The sequence below is a fragment of the Phyllostomus discolor genome, chromosome 7, assembly GCF_004126475.2.
Source record: "Phyllostomus discolor isolate MPI-MPIP mPhyDis1 chromosome 7, mPhyDis1.pri.v3, whole genome shotgun sequence".
Classification (NCBI taxonomy): Eukaryota; Metazoa; Chordata; class Mammalia; order Chiroptera; family Phyllostomidae; genus Phyllostomus; species Phyllostomus discolor.
Genome location: NC_040909.2, coordinates 9,273,291 through 9,293,819, shown reverse-complemented (window position 1 = coordinate 9,293,819; position 20,529 = coordinate 9,273,291). Strand labels below are relative to the sequence as shown.

The following is a 20,529-nucleotide window of genomic DNA, read 5'->3' as shown; positions in this document are numbered from 1 at the left end:
AGGCTGGGATATGGCTTTAAAGAAGCTATCGAGTCATTTCTTGACAATTAGGGGGATTAAACATGAACTGTGCATTAATGATATGAAATGGTTCATTATTGCCTTGGGTGTAACGATGTTACTGCTGTTAGGGGCCAAGTGTGGTTGATGCCTTTACTGTCACGTGATCTAAAAAACGCACAGATACCTGAAACCTACACAATTTCATTAACCAACGTTCACCCCAATAAATTCAATAAAAATAAATTAAAATGAAAAAAAACAGGAATAAAAATATTGAGGTGGCAACACTTGGAACAAATTACATGGACACTTGAGAAAAAAACGGTAAAAATGGTAAAATAACAATTGTGATTATTCCTGATTAGTCAGATGTTCATCATTCAGCTCTGAACGCCCCTGTGTTTCCGAAACCTTCCGTAATAAACAAGTGGGCACAGTGTCACCAGTGACGGTGGGAACTTGAACTAGAAGGCTCGTTAGAGAAGGTCGGGAACGACTTTCAGTTGACAGAAGAATTCCAGGAAGAGGCGGGGGAGCTAAAACTCTTGAGAAAAGTCAAAACGGAAGGAAAATGATGTGGTCCGCCGGCCCAGCCCTCTGGGTGAGGAGCCCTGCTGAGGGAAGAGGAGGAGGAAGAAGACGCAGGTGGGGAACAAGGGGGCGAGGCCTATTCCGAGGGGATCTCCAGGAAGCTTTCTCCCTGGCTTGCACACCCTGGGCAAGCCTGGGGCGGAGCTCCATGTGCGTCCTCAGGCTCCGGGACAGATGGCAGCTTCCCTCCCCCGGGAACACGGGAGCCTGTCCTGGGCGCGCCTGACTCCGTCCCACCTGCCATTCGCTTCCTGATCCTGCCTTGTTCACAGTCTCAGCTGTGCTTCCTCCGAAATTAAGCAAACACTGTAGGCCCAGCATTTCTTGTCTTTCCTGGAACGATGCACCTGAATCCTTCGAAGAGTCCCTGGTTACCCTGTGTCCCTAAGGGCAGGGACTGTGGGTCCCGTGCAGCTGGCACCAGCGTGTGCACTGGGGGAAAGGGCGCTGTCCCAGAGGCTCAGACACACCTCTGGGGGGACCCGACTTCACAAAAATTAATTATGGTTACCTTTGACCCCTCTGAGGACAGTGTTTCCTTTTCCAATGTCACCGGTTTCACCTCAATCCCCTACACCCCTTTTATTCCCTTTAAGAAAATAAACCAAGAATGTGTCTTAAACCACAGGAAAAATAGGCCAGGAGGGAAAGAGGCATCATTTTTGCCTTTTTGTTATACCTCAAGGAATATTTCTTGACCTTTCTCATAGAAACAGTCCCCTCCGTGTCTGAGTCTAACCCCGCCCTGGTTGTAGCAGGAACGGCTGCAGGATTCCTGGTTACCCCGTTGGGTCTCTCTAGAGCGCGGAAGACTCTCCGCTTGAAGAAACGCTGTCATCCTGATTTCAGCAACAGGATCTGTTCTCCTGGTGGCGTGCAGGGGACCAGGGGACCTCCGTGAGCATTTGAAAGGGAAATGGATTGTGAGCCCAGCGAGACCTGCTGAAAGCCACGAGGCAGAGGGTCTCCGTGGGCTGGATATTTGTAACAATCTTTCATACTCATCATCTTCACAGAGCGATCCCAAATTGCACCCCTGCCGCTCCCGGTGGCTGGGCGGACAGCAGGGGTAGCAGCATCAGCGTGTTACAATCGCCTCCCAGGAATCCCCTGTTTCCACAGATGAGTCAGTCGTGTGGGGTTGGCCAAAAAGTCCCTTACATTTTTTTTCCATGTGATGGTTCTAGCAGTGCTTAGCTGTCTTTAACCTCATTCAAAACAATTTTGTTAGATTGTATCGTGATAGCTGTCATATCAACGTGCATTAAAAAAACATCAAAATTGGTGAAGTTTTGTGTGGCCATTTTAATATTAAAGATAAAAGAAGATAAACAACATTTTTGGAGTATTATTCTTTATGATTTGAAGAACGGTAAAAACACAACTGAAAGGCAAAAAAAAGGATTTCTGCAGCGTATGGACAAAGTGCTGTGACTGATCGAATGTGTCAACAGTGGTACGAGAAGCTTTGTGGTACTAGTGACATTTTGGCTAAATAATTCTTTGCTCTGGGGCTGCCTGATGCACTGGGAGATGTTTAGCAGCGGCTTCTACCCACTAGAAGCCAGGAGCAGGGGACAGCTGACATACTCAAATATCCAAATCAATAAAGTTATTAGTGAAAATGAAAACGTGTCTTTTATTTTACAGAAAAAATTAAATGGACTTTTTGGCCCACCCAGCGTATGCACGCTTGAGGCGGTCCCACGGAAGGAGTCCGCAGAGGTGCCTGTGAGGTCAGTACCCTGAGCGAGCGTCCATTGGAGTGAGCTCGCTTCACTTCAAAGACAAGCAGCTAATCTGGTCGTCACTCTGGGAAAACTCCCACTGGTGTCGAGTGGAAGGGACGGGTACACTTGGGAGCACCTTGAGGGGCTCCCATCACGTTTTTCTAAAGCTAGAACACACAGTATAATTATAAATCTCCCAACTTCCTGGCAAACTACAATGGATAATTAAACTCCCAGGCTTCCCCGACATTCTCTGGATGTTCTAAATTCAGGCTAAATAAGGGAGACCGCCCTCGGGGGGGAACCATTTCCCAGCTCCATCAGCACAAATTAAACATCCTATTTCTTTCATCTGTTAGTGAAAATTGTGGGGTTTAGAAAGAAACTGTCCCCAAACTGGGACTTGAAACAGGTATTTCGGGAATCCAGGGCCTTTTGTGTGGCACATGGGGAGGGGTCTGCCCCAGCGTTCCCCAAGACGGCTCTCCCCTAACCCAGCTCTGCGAGGCCCCCCCCCCCCCCCCCCCCCCCCCGTGCTCCCTGGCTGGCCTCCAGGGGTGCCCTCTCTGAAACCGCCAGCCCGGTCAGCTGCAGGGAAGGAGCCCACTCCCTGTCGGGGCTTAAAGAGAGGCAGCCCCTGCCGAGCAGCCTCCCCTTCCTCCAGGAGTGCTTCGGAGAGGCGTGTATTTCACGGAGGTCCTTTAAGGCAGGACCTGCAGGAGGCTGCTTTCCCTCCTTCCCTTCTTTCAGTCAGGAGACTGCTCTCTCCAGACCTCCTTAACGCAATGACCAACGCCGGGTAATCATCTAGAACTGTCTGGTCCGGCCTCTGTATCAGCTCCCGCTCCTCCAGTCCAGTGGGGCAACAAGCCGAGGAGGCCGGCCTCCTTAAAGTCATGGGAAGTCTCTGCTTACATCATTCTGTCTCTCTCAAGTCCCTGTCCTCTGTGCGTCTGCCTCTCCAGTGTCCTCGTTCCTCAAAAACCTGGCAGGGACGCTGGGCCGGGGACTGACCCAGGGAGGCTACGTGTCTTTTACGGTCCCTCTCAGCCCGACCCCTGCATCTATAAAGCACAAACATGAGCTCACAACAGATAGTGAAGAGCAAAAATGAACAATTTGCCAGCAACAGAAGCAGTGATTTCACAGGCACTTCTTCCTTAGAGCTCAGTGGAGAGCCACCAAAAACCTGCCACGTGCCAGTTACTAGGGCACAGCCTCATTTCACAGCAAAGATACTTGAACTTCAATGGAGGTGCTGCCACCGCCGTCTTGCTCCAGAGAGCAGGATTTCCTAATTCCCACAATAGAGCCCACACTCCAAATGCTGCTAAGACCCACGTGGGGGACCCTCTGGCCTTTCCTGGCCCATTTCTGACATCTCCCGACCTCGCCCCATGGACCCCGGGGCCTCTGCACAAACAGGGTGTGCTTTGTCCTGTCCTGCACACGATGACCAACACACCGTTCCACACTTGGCTCAGACATCTGTGCTTGCCCCCTTCCTCTCCCCGGGCACTGTCCCTGCAGAGCTCTGCCGGCTCCGCCCCTGAGCCCTGACTGCACCCTGCTTTGTCACGACACTGGGTTAGAGAGCCCTGGCAGCGGGGACCAGGAACGCCCACTCTTACTGCCTTGGTATCCCCAATACAGGGCCTGCACCCAGTGATAACTCCATCTGCTACTCATCTTTCCATGAACGACAGAATGAATGTCTCAGCTACCTTCTAGATCAAAACTTAGTCCAAGTCAGCTTGATGAATGCTCACCGAGCCCACGACAGCCCTGGGCGGAGCAGCGAGGGGGCCAGCTCCTCGGACAGAGCACCGGCCGGGGTCCATTCAACTTGCGCCAGCCCCAGCTCTGCTGTCTCCTAGCTGGAGACCTCGGGAACATGACACACACTCTTTGAGACTTAGTGTTTCATCTTAAACATGGGAAAAACCGGAGCAGACCTCTGAGGTCACTGTGCAGATTCAATGAGAGAAGGCACCGAAGTCCTTCACGCAGGGACTGGCACGTGGCACGAAGATCTGCTGACCCCCTTTTGTGGGTCAGACGCTGGAATGTGCTGGAGACAAGAGGATGAACAAGACCACATCACCACCCCGAACAAGGGGAAGGCAAAGGTGAAGGCGAGGACAGGGAGCAGGCTGACAATCACCAGACAGTGGCAGCCCCACGAGTGAGGACAGGGAGAGGGAAGGACCCGACCAGCCCTGGAGAGGCCCTGACATCATGCATCTCTGGGTAATAGGCTGCCGTTTCGCTCCAAATGCACTAAACTCAGCACTAAGCTTAAGCAGAGCCAAGCTTCAGGAAAGGCAAGTTCAAGGCCCCAGCTGAGCTGACTGGGCCCAGAATCCTTGATGCTGTGATTTGCACTTGAACCCAACAGTGACAGACGCAGGGGTAACCCAGAAAGCTTTCAGAAGATTTTAAGGCTCTTGTCCCAGACGGCTGGCCTGCCAATGTCATGGGCATTCTGGAACAGCTAAATGAGGGACATCAGGGACAGAGTGACTGACGGGGCCACCCTCCGTGAGGCAGACAGTAAGAAACAGCATATGTGGCTCTTCTGGAAAGAGTTGTCATAACGTCAACCAAGAACAGTTTGTATCTTGCGACCTAAATTCCACACGAAGACGTCCATGGTCCTGGGGAGGAATGCCTGGGGTCAGGGTGCGTGCAGAGGGAAGGGACGAGTCCAGCGTGCCATGCGGAAGTGGAAAGGACTCCAAAGTGAAATGATGGGGCGACGTCAGAAGACAGAGCCGGCACCCCAAAGGGGGCCCGCTGTTCAAATATGAGACTGCAGTAGATCACGACCCACGGAATAAAAGAAAACCCAAGGCAACCCTGATGACAAGAAATAAAAGAAAAAACAGACGGAGCAGGACAGGCAGAAACAACTCCAAGGGCCACCAGCGGACGAACGGAGGAACAAAAACGGGGTGCGCGCGCACGGTGGACCGTCACTCGGCCTCCCCAAGGAGCGGCATGCTGACGCACGCTGCGGCGCGGATGAACCCTGAGGACGTTGCGTTAAGGGGAATCAGCCCGTTGCAAAAGGGCGAATGGTGTATGACCCTACTCCCACGAAGTGCCCAGAGCCGTCAGATTGGAAGCCAGAAACTGGAAGGGCGGAGACCCGGGACTGGGGGAGGGGAGGGGCACAGACAGGGGCCGCCTGCAGGGCAGAGGTGCGTCTGGGGGGAGAACGCTCCGCGGAAGGACAGCGGTGGTGGCTGCACGGCCGTGCGACTGCGCTTTGCACCGCCAACTGGCCACACTTCAAAATGGTTCAAGGGTAAACCTACATGTATTGTTCCACAACTTTAAAAAAATATAACTCGCACCAGAAACTACCTGTTTTCCCATAAACAGGTAGAAAGTCCCTTAGATGCAGCTTCCCTCCCACACACAAAATCCGCCCGGTTCTGTACGTGGCAGGTCAGGAGCCACAAGGACATCGTTCCCGGCAGTAAGATTAACTGAAAGAGGGAGCAGCCTGGTCCCGTCGACCAAGTCTGGGGCCAGTTTGCCACGTGATTAATCCGACCAGTGCTTTAGAAAAGGATGTACTTGATTTCCGAAGACAGGTCCATTTTCTCCTATCTGCAATTCTGAAAAGCTCTGAAACTCAAACTCCACCTCCCCCCCTTTAAGTTTGGATCAGAAACACCTTTGGTGGCAAAGCCTGACCCGAGCCCACATGGAGCCATGCACGGCCTCACTTTAAACCCCCGGCCCCGGTGTGCACGCGCGCACAACCGGCTGCAGAGACAGCGCCGGGCTTGGCGCCCACAGCCCCGCTGCCCCGCGGGCTCCGACTCTGTGGGGGTCCCGTCGTGCGCCATGGCAGCTCCGTCCGGAAAGGAGCTGAGAAGTATGAGTTCCAAAAGGAATCTAGTTCTAAACGTTTCAAAGAAGAGGCGGTGGATCTCTACAAAGTTAGTCATATCAGATATTAGATCAGGATTTCTGCAGCTTCGGTCAATTCTCGACCTGATTCACACTTTCACCGTATCTACACATCGCTTGCGTTATCATACTCCCTAGCACTTGTCTTCACGTCGACGCAGCTTTTTCCTGTTTGAATAAAATTGTAATTTTAAAGGACGATCTCATCGCTACTGTGAAAGCTGAGTTTCTGAAAGGCCTATCCTCCGTGAAAAAGGAGACTCTGAAGGCTTCCCGGAGGTGTTACAGTCAGAGCACCAAACCGAGACTTCCACCGGAAACCACACAGGGGAAAAATAAAATCCAAAAGGAAACGCCGTCTTACGAGGTGAGTTAGTGTCCTCCAGTGCCAGGCTGGTGTGCCATCTCCCGCCCACTGTCCCCAGAAGGATCCATCCCACACCCGGACAGGCTCCCCTAGACCACATCACCGTTCTGCCACTCAGGCGATGACTCCGCTGAGACAGCAAGTCCTGGGGGGGTGGGGGAGCGGGCTGTCCAGAAGCACATGTGGCCACATGGAGGGCAGATCTCCGAACCTCACCCCCAGTTCTGTCACCCAGAGTCCCCGTGTGGGCCTCTGAGCCGGGCCCTGCCGTCCATTTATCAAATGGCACAACAGCATCCTCTTTGCAACCCTCCAGCACATCCAAGCTGCACTGGCCAGGGGACAGTTTGTACTGAGAAGCGACAGACCGACAAATCAGAACGTGACACAGCCAGCCAGGACCCCTCTCCTCTGTCAACTTCAGCAACAGCTACTGCAACGAGCGGCCTTCGAAACCAGCGGAATGAGATTTAGCGTGAAATGAAAATAAGTCAGTCTCCAAAAGTGCCTTCAAATCGACATCAGCGATACATACTTATACTATAAAAATACTATAAAAATTTTACTATAAAAATAAAATAAAACAAGACACAATGCAGAGTTCTTCCTTGTAGGAGAACACTGAGAGTTAGAAAATCCCACTGATTTGCAACTATTACAAATTTTAAAATAGTGGTATGCATGGATTTCACGAAGCCATCCAAACGAACGTCGCCAGGAAGGAGCAACACGCATCGTGAGCCCCTCGGTGTGACGGACCGGAGTCTGCCGGCTCTAACGGAGCACATCAGACACATGCAAACTGACGGGATTCTACACAATACCGCGCCTACGGCCCCCCAAAATGTGAGGAAAGACAAGGGAAGGCGGCGGGACTCCTCCCGACTAAAGACCCACATCTGCTAAGATGCGGGGCCCCGGACTGGATCCCCTACAGAACGAAAAGCCATAAAGGACTCGATCGGCACAGATGACAGAACTGGGATGTGGAAGGCAGGCTAGGAAAACAACGGTGTCAAGTTCACTTTCCTGCATATTCAGAGGGAGGAGGCACGATGTTTGACCTGCTAATTGGTCAGGAAAGACACGGCGGGTGGAATCTGAGGCACAGTAACCATAGGTGACTGAGGGAAAGGCAACCAAGGGAAAGGCGACCATGGGGAAGGGTGGCCGGGGATTCTTTCATAGAAACGAGGTCGAAGACAATGCCAGTCCCCTGTCCGCCAGCTGCCACGGAAGCCACCCACCCTCCCCCGTTTCCGTGTGGGCTCACCATCCTTCGGAGAATCCTCAGCAGAAGCTTCTGTTCCTTCGGGTCCTCCTTGGATAGCAGGGAGTCAGCAAAGCTCTCTGCGTTCTCAGGAGACAGGCTGTCTGGGTTTTCGCCTCCGTAGAGCTGGACCAGTATGGACAGGCACTTGGACGAAACCTCGAAAACCTCAGGATCCTCGGCTGGAAGCTGAAAATGAGCGAAGAGGACTGCTGAAGCTGCGTCCCAAGATGCTGCTGGCTTTCCTCAAGCACTACAGTAACACGTGCCTAACGGGGAAAACATTCGTCTGAATATCAAGTTTAACTAATTGAATGTCCCCCCCCCCGACAATGGGTCTCTTTCAAAAAGCAAACAGTTACTCAAAGAGAGCTAGCAGTACAGAATCAGAAGAAAGTCTTGTACACAAGCAAAGGACCAACAGAGGTTTTGTACACACACAATGCAATATCTATACAGGGTGTGAGTGTGTGTGTGTGTGTGTGTGTGAGAGAGAAACAGTATGAATTGTTTGAGGCATGTCCCATATATTCTTGCTTACTATGAACTTGTTTAGAAAAACTCACTTCCTGGCAGATATTAAGGAACATATTGACCTTGTCGGTGTCCAAATCATCACACACTAACCAGATGGGACAGAAAGCATAGTTTTTGTATGTATGAGAAGGTACACTATGAAAATAATAATCATACTATAAGCATTTTAAACCTTATTTTTTCAAGTTCTATTTTCTTTGTAACAGCTTCATTGAGAAATAACTCCTAGGCCACCCAGTTTACTCACCTGACAGGTGCAAGTCAATGGCACAGGCAGAGAGGTGCAACCATCACCTCAACCGATTCTAGGGGTTTTCATCACCCCAACATGGAACCCTGCACCGGTTAGCAGCCACCTCGCCATCCCCTCCTCCTCCCATCATCCCCTCCTTCCCAGCCCTGCCCAGTGCTGCCAACCAGCTTTCTGTCTCTCTAAACCTGCCTCATCTAGATTTCAGGTTCAGGTACCTGAAATCAAACAAAATGATCCTTTGTGGCTGGCTTCTTTCACTTAGCATGATGTTTTCAAAATTCATTCATGTATCTGATTTCTCTTTATTACCTAATACTATTCCATTGTATGGATATACCACTTATTGATCCATGCATGCTCTGGACATTTGAGCAGTTTTGGATTTTGGGCAGTAATATATGAATGTGTGTGTATGGTTTTTTGTGTACACATGTGTTTTCATTTCCCTTGGGTACATGCCTAGAAGTGGCATGGCTGGGTCGTATGTTAAGTCCAAGTTTAACCTTTTTTTAAAAAAAGATTTATTTATATTTAGAGAGAGGGGAAGGGAAGGAGAAAGAGAGGGAGAGAAACATCATTGTGGGGTTGCCTCTCCTGCGCCCCCTACTGGGGACCTGGCCCACAACCCAGGCATGTGCCCTGACTGAGAATCGAACAGATGACACTTTGGTTCACAGGCCGGCGCTCAACCTGCTGAACCAGCAAGGGCCATGTTTATGGTTTTGGGGAGCTGCTAGACTGTTTCTAAAGCTGCCGTTACCACCAGAAATGTATGGCCACCAGTTTCTCTATATCCTCATCGACACCTGGTGCTGTCTGTCTTGTTAACAGCAGCCATCCTGGTGGATGTGAAAGTATCTCACTGGGGTTTTGATTTGCGTTTCCCTGATAGGGCTAATGATGTTCAGTATCCTTTTTTGTGTGTTTATTGGCTGTTTGCATGTCTTCTTGGGAGAACTGTCTGTTCAGATCCTTAGCTCACTTTTCAAATGGGCCATCTTTTTATAATTGAGTGTGTTCTTTATATTTTAAATATGTGTCCCTTAACAGATATGATTTTCAAAAATGTTTTTCCATTCTGTGCATTGTCTTCACTTTTTTTCTTTTCTTTTCTTTTTATTGACTTGGGAGAGAGGGAAGGGAAGGAGAGGGGAGGAGAGAGAGAGAGACATCACTTTGCTGGTCCATCCATCCATGTACCCACTGGTTGATTCTTGTATGTGCCCTGACTGGGGATTGAACCCACAATCTTGGCATATTGGGACAATGCTCTGACCAACTGAGCTAGTTGGCAAGGCCCATCTTTTCCCTTTCTTGATAGAGTGCTTTGAAGCACAGAATAATTTTTATTTTAATAAAGTTTCAATTTATCTTCTTTATGGTTTGTGAATTTGGTGTCATACCTAAGATACTATCACCTATTCCAAGGTCTTGAGATTTATGCTTCTACGAATTTTTAATTTTTGCCCTTACATTTATTTTTTGTTCTAAGAATTTTATAGTTTTAGCCTTTACACATTTAGATCTTTGATCCATTTTGAGTTAATTTTTATATATAGCATGAATTAACCTCTTTTTAGATATGCATAGGCTTCTGTGCAGTTGTAAGAAATGATCGAGATTCCACACTTACTTTACTCAACCTCCTCTGTGGAAACTGAGTCAACTGACCTCGGAGAGACACGCAGTGGCAATCGAGGACACATTTTCAGTAAATGGTGCTTAAACGTGAACTTCAATCCTTGCCTTTCACCATGTACCAAAATTAACTCAAAATTGTTGACAGCAACAGGTCTAATCTAACATGGCTCAGAATCACCGCAGAACACCCACACTCAAGGGACAAAACACAAGTCCTCAGGAATCCCTGAAACTCATTCGGTTCTTAAAAAAAAAAAAAAAGGTTGAAAGACCTCAATATAAAATCTAGACCTTCTCAGAGAAAACACGGGCAAAACCTTTGAGACCTGAGGTGAGGGAAAGACTTAGGTATAACTGCAGAAGTACAGTGTGAAAAAGGGAAATGATTCCCAGTCAGGGCACATGCCTGGGTTGCAGGCCAGGTCCCCAGGGGGGGCCATGTGAGAGGCAACCACACACTGATTCTCTTTCTCCTGCCCTTCCCCTCTCTAAAAATAAATAAATAAAATCTTTTTTAAAAAAGGGAAATGAACTTCCTCCAGTTTTAAAAACTCCTCTTTGGAAGACTGTCTACTTCATAAAATGCTCAATAAAAGGCGGATCTTACCACCACTGCCCCTGTCACAAATGTCCCCTTTCATGGAGACTGTGAGAAAAGTGTTCTGTTGGACCCCAAAACTAGAAAATGCTCTGTACCCCGAGTAAATGTCTCCCCTCCACGTGCCCCACTTTCTAGGCGAGGTGTACCCTGTAAGTGACTGTGTTTCCATTTCCATCCAGCAACCAGGACTCTCAAGGCCAAAGTCATGGCCTAGCTTTCACGACGACATTAGACTTCATATTCGTACTGAAACCTCACCCTGTCTTATCTTCATTGATTTATTCATGTCTTCTACTTGGATTGCCAGGCTTGAAAAAAAAGCTGGAAACATCCAATTAAGTCTGAATTCCAGATAAACAATGCATCTTTTTTAGTGTCAGTCTGTCCATCTGGCATCTTGCATTTCATCTGTCAGCCCTAACTTTCTTGTACACATTCTTCTGAGCTGAATCCGATGTTTCGTGGAAGGGAGGAGATATAATAAATCCACCATACATACACACACCCAACTTGGAAATATTTCAAAGTACACTTACACTTGAATTTTGAAAACTGTCTTAAAACAATTTAAAATCACGTTTGTACTGTGTTTACTTCCCTTTATTCACTCTACACAACACAGTGCATTTCAAAATCTTTCTCTTTTACATTCTTTTTAAACGTGGCCCAGTGCAGTGTTTTTTTTCAAAAATTATATGGGAACAGTTAGTGTCAGAGAAGAGAATACATCATATTCACCGAGAAAAGAAAACACTTAATACAATATCCTTTACCCTTGCCATGCCATCTCAAAGCATCTCGAGAAAAGACCCCTCTGTACTGTTAGGGCATCTTGAACGAGAAGTCCCATTAGGGCCGTCCGTCCTTGTCCCTCTTCATTTAACGTATCAATCACTCTTGCTCGAATCAGCTGAAGAGGCAGCAGAAACCGTCATTAGGCTTGATGAATGGAAGCAATTCCAGATGACGTCACCCAAGGAAACACCACTGCCCGCAGCCTTGACGGTGCCCCCGCCTCCGCCTTTCCTGGAGAAGCTGCTTCATGGTTTCACTGACCGCAGGGCACATCATATTCCTGAATGTGGAAATTTAGAGGGAAGAAAACCTGCCACCGCCATTACTCATTTAGTGGGTAAGTCCATCAATCACCAGCCAGAAGTACTACGGTTTAAGAAAAAAAAAAAAATCTGAGAAACAAGTTGAAAGTCACTAGTAGGTCAAATCAGCCTTGACTTCTGGGCTTCGGGCACTGCCCGACTTTCATGAAAACTTCACTTTTCCTGGCCAGAAACGAAAGAATAGGACAACATCGCTCATTTAAAAAACTGTAACCAGTCAATGCAGAAGGAGCTTTGAACAATTCTACTGAAGCAGCAAAGCCGCGGGCCCAGAGGGTACGTGTATGCCCACACTGCCTGCCGAGATGCTGGGTTTGGTGCGAAAGCTGCGGCCTGATCCTTTGTCACTTCCCACTCTTTTTCCCTCTTCCCACCCGGGACAGTCAGGCGGAGCCTGTTGCCACCGGGTGAGAGAAGGATGCTGGAGACAGCCACCACGACGAGTAACTAAAGTAACTAAAGATCTACTACGGTTCCACTTGTGGCCCATACCACCTGTCTTCCACACAGGAGCCACTGTATATTTTAAACTTCAGCCGGATCATATCGGTCTCCTGCTCAGCACCTCCGGTGACTTCCTCGCTGCCTTTAGAAGACAGTCCACATGCCTTACTGTGGTCCCCGAAGACCCCGTCTGAGCAGTGAGGCTGACAGTGCATGACCGGAGTGCATGTGTGAGGACAAGGGCCGGACAGTGAGGTCAGAGAGAGAACAAGGCGGCACAGAGCCCTCAGAAACTTAGGTCAGGCCACCTTTCACTGCTTGAACCACCCCTGGCTTAGATATTCTTACGGCGACATTATAGCTAGTGCGTACTTGAGCTTGGAGTTGGGGCAGGTCAGCTAATGATAAACGCTGGGGAAATCCTCCAAGTACGGACAGCATGGGGAGCAAGGGGCTGAGGGACCCCTTGTGGAGAGGGTGACCGACCACCCAGCCCTACACGGGGGTGTGGCTTTCGGGAAGCTTCCCTCCAGGGCAGCTGCACCATCACTTCCGCCACAACCCTCCTCAGAAAATGCAGGAAGGCTTCACTCTTGACACAGCTTCAGCTCCTCCAGAGAAAAGCCCTGGGATCATTTGCGGGGTCACATCGTAGGCTACCCAGTCTCCTGTGTGTGATACTGGAGAAGAGCAAAGAGGGCCCAAAGGCGGAGCTGTCCATACACAGACTTCTGAACACGCCCCTATTCTCATCCCCTCTGAGGCCAGAGCTGCTGGGGGGCCGCACAGTGGGGAGGCCCCTGCAGGGCACACGGCACCCATCCGGGGCCTAGGGCCAGGCTCCCTCTGCCCGGTGCGGTCCTTCTCCGGGCTTTCTTCTGTTCTCCGGACACGGGGCGAACTCTTCATGCATTCCTGGCTCCTAGTTCCCCTGCCCCTTCACTCCTGTAAGTCTACTCCTTTTGAGTTCCTTACTTTCCTCACGAGGTGTTTTGTGAGACAGGAGTGAGTGTGTGAAGTGAAGAGTGAAAAGAGGCCGCCCTGGCTGGCGTAGCTCAGTGGATTGAGAGCGGGCTGCGAACCAAAGTGTCGCAGGTTCGATTCCCAGCCAGGGCACATGCCAGGGTTGCAGGCCATGGCCCCCAGCAACCACACATTCTGTTTCTCTCTCTTTCTCCCTCCCTTCCCTCTCTAAAAATAAATAAATCTTAAAAAAAAAAGTGAAAAGAGGCCCTTCCTGCTCCAGATTCTCCTGGCAAATGCACACTTGTTCTACGGGGTCATTTTGACGAGCTAACAAATTGTGAACGGAGTTACAACAACATGGCCAACGGTGTGGTGATGGCTGGGGGGCGGCGGTGGAAGGGGACTACATGGCAATGGGGAAAATGCCAAAGATTAAACTAAAAAATTACAATAAAAATGTGTATTTTTAAGTCTTACCACCTCCACGCCCCTGGCACGTCCCTCCGTCCGTTTAGGTCATACTCCTTTCCCAACGCTCCGCAGTTATCCCCGTGACTCGCGTTTTCCTGTTACGTTTGCTGTCGGCCAGTCTTTGTGGGGGGATTTGAGTCACTTCTATGGAAGGATTTCCCCCCACTTCTATTTCTATCAGATTAACGTCAGTATCCAAAAAAAAAAAAAAAAAAAAGCTATTGGTTTCTCTGTATTATATGCCATGAACTTACTGAAATTTGCTTTTTAGTTTCAGTAAGTTTTTATTTTAATCTTTTTCCTAAGTATGAAAATTTATCAACTGCATAGTCATTTTTGGACTTAATATTTATTTTCCTTACCTAGCAGCATTACTAAACACACCACCCCCACGCTGTTAACTGTCAGTGGTAGCAGAAGAGATTCCTCCTCTCAATTTAATGAAAACGCTTTAGTGTTCCTGTTTACTATTAATTCCTAGGAAATAGCTTTCAACATGTTGGGAAGATCCACTCTGTCTTAAATACAGCTTTAAAAACTTATGAATGGCCAGCTGAACTTCTTAGCTATGATTATATAACATTTTATTTTCAATTTCTTAAAATTATTAAGTTATGCTTTTCCAGTGCTTGCACTGTTCTTGAACTCCTGGATCAAACCCTGCTTGGTTATACTGGTCTTTTAATATTACTAGACTTGATGTACTAATTTTTTTAAAAGATTTTATTTATTTTTGGAGAGGGAAGGGAGAAAGAGAGAGGAGAGAAACATCAATGTGCGATTGCTGGGGGCCATGGCCTGCAACCTAGGCATGTGCCCTGGCTGGGGATCGAACCTGCGATGCCTGGTTGCAGCCCCACTCAATCCACTGAGCTACGCCAGCCAGGGCTTGATGTACTAATTTTAAAAAAATTTCTCACCTCTGTATAAGGACAAGTGATCTTCACTTGTTCAGTGTTATTTTAAAGTAGGCTGTGGCATCAGACTCAGTGCAGCTGAAGTCCTTACACCACAGGAGTGGCCTAGTCTCTGGAACTTTAGATCTCACAGGTAAAACCACTGAGGCCTGTGCTATTTTAATGGTAGGTCTTATGGATGCAAAATATCGCATTATGACAGTCCGGTTGTCTGTATCTTTTTCACATTCCCTGTTGTGTTTTTTTCCCCCTTTGGTAGCAACTAATGGAATCCTCGTGCTGACCCTTCAAACTGGCAGCACTGCTAACTGCTTATGAAAGAAACCTTTGCAGAATCAAAGAGAAAAAAACAGCCCTCCTTCCCCCACAGCCGCGGAGAAGTGGATTCTATTCTGCATCCTGAGATCGTCCTTGAAAATGTCACGCTGATAAAGCAGTCTTGTAAGACACCTAGAAGGCAGCGGGGGCAACCGTGCCCTGGGTAATCATCGTTTAACTTTCAAAACATAAATAATTCTGATTGGTTATCGTACCTAACCGTGTTTGCCTTGGTGTCGGCGCTCACGCTGACATCTCTGCATGTCTACACCGTGCACATTCTGTAAGATCTCTGTCGGATCGGTAGCCCTCTTGCCTCCTGCTCGTAGTGAAAGCAAATTAGACCTGTGTGCTCTTATTTGAATATAGAGACAGAGAAATTTTAACTGCTGAAATTTGATATTTTTATCTATTTTGATGCCAATTTGGGTAATTTATATTTTCCGTAAAAGCATCTCCTTCTCTGTATTTCCAAGGTTAATGCCTCAATGTTATACGTATTTCACATTCGAGTGGCTGCATTCCTTCTTCCCAGCGCTATAGCCACAGAATCCAAATAGAACAGTGACATAGCACCTTTACCTGTCAAATGGACAAAAAAAAAAACCCCAAAAGTTAAATCAGAAGATGCATTGCTGGTGAAGATGTAGAAAAACAAGCACACCTATATGCCTTTACTTAGAATATAAACAGATGAATCTTTTGGGAAGTTACGTGGCAATCAATATTTACTAAAACTTAGAAGCACCTTTCAGTCTGGCCGTCTCACTCTGGGTACTTGTCTAACCAAAGGAAATGCAGAAGCAGATAAAGCAAAGGCGTCCAGTGTATCACGCTTATAATAGCAAATAAGCAGGAACGACCTGAATGGCCACCCACCAGGAAATGTTTGAACTGATAAATAATAGTACCTTGATTTTACTATGTAAAAGTACATAGTATTTAATAAAATACTATGCAGCTATTAAAAAGAATAAGATCGGTGTTTAAGTATTGACTTAGAATGATGTCCATAATATTGAGATCAGTAAAAAGTTACAAAACACATGCACTTATGGCCCTATTTTCAGCAATGAAAGCAGGAAGAATAAAAAGAAAACCAGCGATACAAGTACACGTGACTATAAGTAAAGCAAACAGAACACAAGGACCAGTCAAAAGGAACAGTGGTTTCCCTGGGGGCGGGGCCATGGTGGGGAGGGGGAGGCTTTAGTTCTACTGTGATTACTTGCAAATTCTTCGAATTCTTATAACGTGCTTATAGCATTTTTTTGTAATTCAACATAATGTATCTGCTGTCCTTCCCCTAAAATTTTTCAAAGGGGGACTTTCCTGGGCCTCTGGAGTACCCCCCCATGTAGTGACATGGGTCAAATGCAAGACCTGCTGTGACCGATGGCAATGGCTGGACAAGCGTGATGGGCTGAGGCCGCCTTTATTAACCCCAGTGACAGGCAGTCGTGATTTCTCACGACAAATATGAGCAAAGACACTTGCAAATGTTATATTCTTTGGTTATGAGATCAAAAATGTATTACAGAGCTACATAGTTTAGAATTCTTAAGATACTGTTTACTGAATCCGGAATGTTGGAAAAGCACATGAAGTCCTCTCCATACTAAAATGATCCCTTTCTGAGGAGCTCATATCTAAATAATACAGATCTGAGGTAGAGAATTGTCCCCCAAAGGAAAAGGAATAAGAGATAATGCATTTATTCCTAAAAAATGGTATTCCCATTGAAAGAATGGATCTTTAAAATCAAATTGCAAGGCTGTTAAAATTTTAAAACCACTTTGTAACAGTAAAAACTTATCATACCAGGCAATTTTTACAATTGAAAGAAGAAAATTGTCTAAAATTGGTTAAACGTGGTTATGGCTTTATTATCTAGACACTTAGCATAAATTCCAACAGGTTGTCTTAGCTTTGTAAACTAATGATCCCTTTATTATTCAGAGATACTGATCCAAAATTAAAATGAAAATGAGACTGTGTGTCTCAAGGTCTCCTCTGTAGGACCTTGGTGCCCAAGCCCCTCGCCCAGCAGCTCGGCCCAGCGCCCCTCCTGACCTGCAGGGTCTGCGGCGGAGACTCGGCCACGGGAGCTGAAGTGGCCGCCTTCCCACCAACGGAGCCGTCGGGGCCACTGGTCTCAGAGCTGCGATGAAACTGTCGGAAACACCCCTGGGTACGTTACTTCAGCACATTAACGAGGCTGTTCACAAGGCGAGTTTATTACAATGAGATCGATGTTTATTAGATCAGTAATATGATTGTGGCACACACTGTACGGGAAGGGCCTCGGGGAGCCGTAGATGGGATAATGTTGCCGCCATTAAATGAAGCAAAAAAGCCAAACATCATTATCAAAACTGCTAACCTTACTGTTGCTCAGTTATGGGTAAATATCTACACTATTAAGTATCCACACTATTTCCCTGCTTCAAAGAGATGCACAGGCACGCTTTCTCATTTTACATGAAAATAAAGGGCTTTTTGGGGGGGCGGAGGGGCAGCAAAAATAAAACAAAGCAAACTCGGGAAGTCTAGCGTTCATCTGAAAATACCCCGCTTCTCGAGACAGCTGGGAACTGTACTTCAAGACTATATCAATGGTGGGTTTTCACTTTGTGTTGTCATACTGAGACCACCACCATTGGCAGTGACACAACAAAAAGATAAAAGCACTCCCTGGCTGGCGTAGCTCAGTGGATTGAGCACGGCTGTGAACCAAAGCATCGCAGGTTCGATTCCCAGTCAAGGCACATGCCTGGGTTGCAGGCCACGGCCCCCAGCAACCGCACATTGATGTTTCTCTCTTTCTCCCTCCCTTCCCTCTCTAAAAATAAATAAATAAAATCTTAAAAAACAAAAAGATAAAAGTGAATGTTTGGTGGGGGAGGTGGCGGGGTGGTGCACACTTGCGATGCACCGAGTGGTATGCTGCGACTTTTCCATGCATTGCTCCCTGAGTTCTCCCAACAACCTGTGAGGTGTTCAGTATTTTCCTTTTCTGGATGTAGAAACGGACACTTACTAACTTGCACATGGGCATTCACCTGGTAACCGAGGAGAGCCACCTGACCACTGTGAGACGAACAGGTGTTCAGAGGTGACCCCACTGAATCATGGGAGCACGCTGTGTCTCACCAAACAGCCTTGCAATGTCAAACCATGATTAGATACACTACTTTGTTTTCACTTTTCCGAAATGTACTAATTTCTCTCTCTGTTGCTGCTGACCGGATGGAAGTGGTGGCTCCATGGTGTTAGGCCGTTGTCCCCAATGACGAGTCAAGTGCGAGACTCACTGTGGCCCCGGACGATGGCTGGGCCAGAGGTGAAGGACCAGGGCCCTTCAACAGCTTCTCCATGGTTTAAAAACCCGGCATGGAAAACTACCCGGCCATCAAGAAGAAGAAAGTCTTACCCTTTGGGACAGTATGGATGGACCTGGACAACATTATGCTACGTGAAAGAGTCAGTTAGAAAAGACAAATACTATATGACTTCACTCATATGTGGACTCTAACAAACAGACTGAACTAACAAGGAAAGTGGGGACAGACCATAGAGGGAGAGCTAGTGGGGGGGGGAACTAGGGTGTGGAGGGATCGAGACCCGGGAAGGCTGGTGGTATGGCTGCAGCCCAAACCAGATCCGGGGAGCCCCCAGTCTAAGGCCTGGTCTGAGCCCAGAGACGAGAACCGGAGGCTCCCGCAGCAGGAGCAGAAATCGCCCTTCCTTCTGCCTTTTCATCCTGGTTTAGGCCCTCGGCGGATTGCGTACTGCCCGCCCACACTGGCCAGGGCAGACTTTCTAGACTTGGTCTGATGCAAAGGCTAACGTCTTCCAGAAACACCCTCTCAGGCACAGCCAGGGGTAGTGTTTCACCAGCCACCCGGGCCCCCCTCGCCCGGTCAAGTTCACACACAAAACTAAGCATCGCACCTAACAACACTATGGCTGGGAAGCTTTTCCTATGACTGTGTGAGCATCAATAATCATAGTTACATCTAACTAAGATTTTCAGTGTAGCTCTGCTTGTCACAAAAACTACCCCACATTAAACGTCCATTAACGGGAGCTAACTTAGCTATGATATATTCATATAGCACACTCATCAAAAATAGTTATATTGATATGTGCTGATATGAACATTGTGCTCAAATACATTAAGAGGGAGAAACCAAGTTGAGATTTGTATATATATTATGATTGCACTGTATAAGAGAGGCATATATATTCATTTATTACACATATACGTATATATACATACGTGTATAAATTATAAAAGCAAACTTTTTTCTCTGTGATCCTAAACATGAAGATGTTTACTTTTATTTTTTTTTAACCTTTCTGAAGAGTTTGAATTACTTTTTATGTGTATGATGTTTGTGATTTTTAAAAAAGACAAAATCTCTTTGTCAAACATTCAAAATATTTAGAGAAAAATGTAAAGTGTTATAAATCATGCAGAAACATTAAAAACTCAAAAGGGTGCTATTCTGCCCATATATCAGAATGGACACCTAATTTTTCTTCATTTTGACCTTCTGATATTATGTATGTGAACTCCAAGCATGAAAATATATTACTTTATTATTGTTTTACTGTCACCATTTAATATTACCCAGGGTTAATGGCCCAAGTTTTAGTTTGAATTGAATTTTAAACAATAATCTACGGGAAAATGGATTTTATAGTTCTTAAACATCCAATTTATTTTTCTCCAGTGATAAATTAAGAGAAAGTGATCACTGGGTGAGACACTGAATTTTCTGTATTTGCAGTGTTTCTGCATGACAGATTTTGTAATTATCTTGGTCTCCACATTCCAAACAGCTCTGAGGTGTCACTCACATGAAATGTGAGTTTTCTATTTTTGCTTAAAGTGTATCTTTAATTATGAGCTAAGTCCTAATTATACAAAAAAAAAAAAAAAACAACTTAAGTGTTTAGAAATTTACCCCTCAATTCACACTGACAGAAAGAAAGATAGGAATTGCTTCACCAAACACTTTGCACTTAAATGTCCTTCTCTGTAAAATGAATGGCTTCTCTCTGCTGCATCGGAAAGGGTTTGCTCAGCCCAACAGGCAGGTCCCTGACGGTGGAGCGACCCCAGGAACGGAGTCCCGAGTGCCAGGGCCTCAGCAGTGCCGGGCCATCATCCCAGGGGACGGCTCAATCCCACAGACAGGAACGATGGAAACCTAACTGCTGATGACCCTTGGGACTTGGTCAGAGTGGAAATAAAAATACCTCTGAGCGTGTACCTCAGTGTACTCACACACACACGCACACACACACACTTCCAATCCAATTCATGACGCTGCAGTGCCTCAGTGTGCTGACGGGGTTGAGTCAGTCAA

General features: G+C 47.1%; 1 protein-coding gene across 1 annotated transcript in view; it reads right to left on the bottom strand.

Moving 5' to 3' along the window:
* The window catches only part of ULK4 (unc-51 like kinase 4), a 317,975-nt gene that overhangs the window by 76,042 nt on the left and 221,404 nt on the right, over positions 1 to 20,529 (bottom strand). The window contains 1 exon segment of the mRNA XM_036030480.1: positions 7,889 to 8,074. Within this exon segment, the coding sequence (XP_035886373.1) occupies positions 7,889 to 8,074 (186 nt within the window).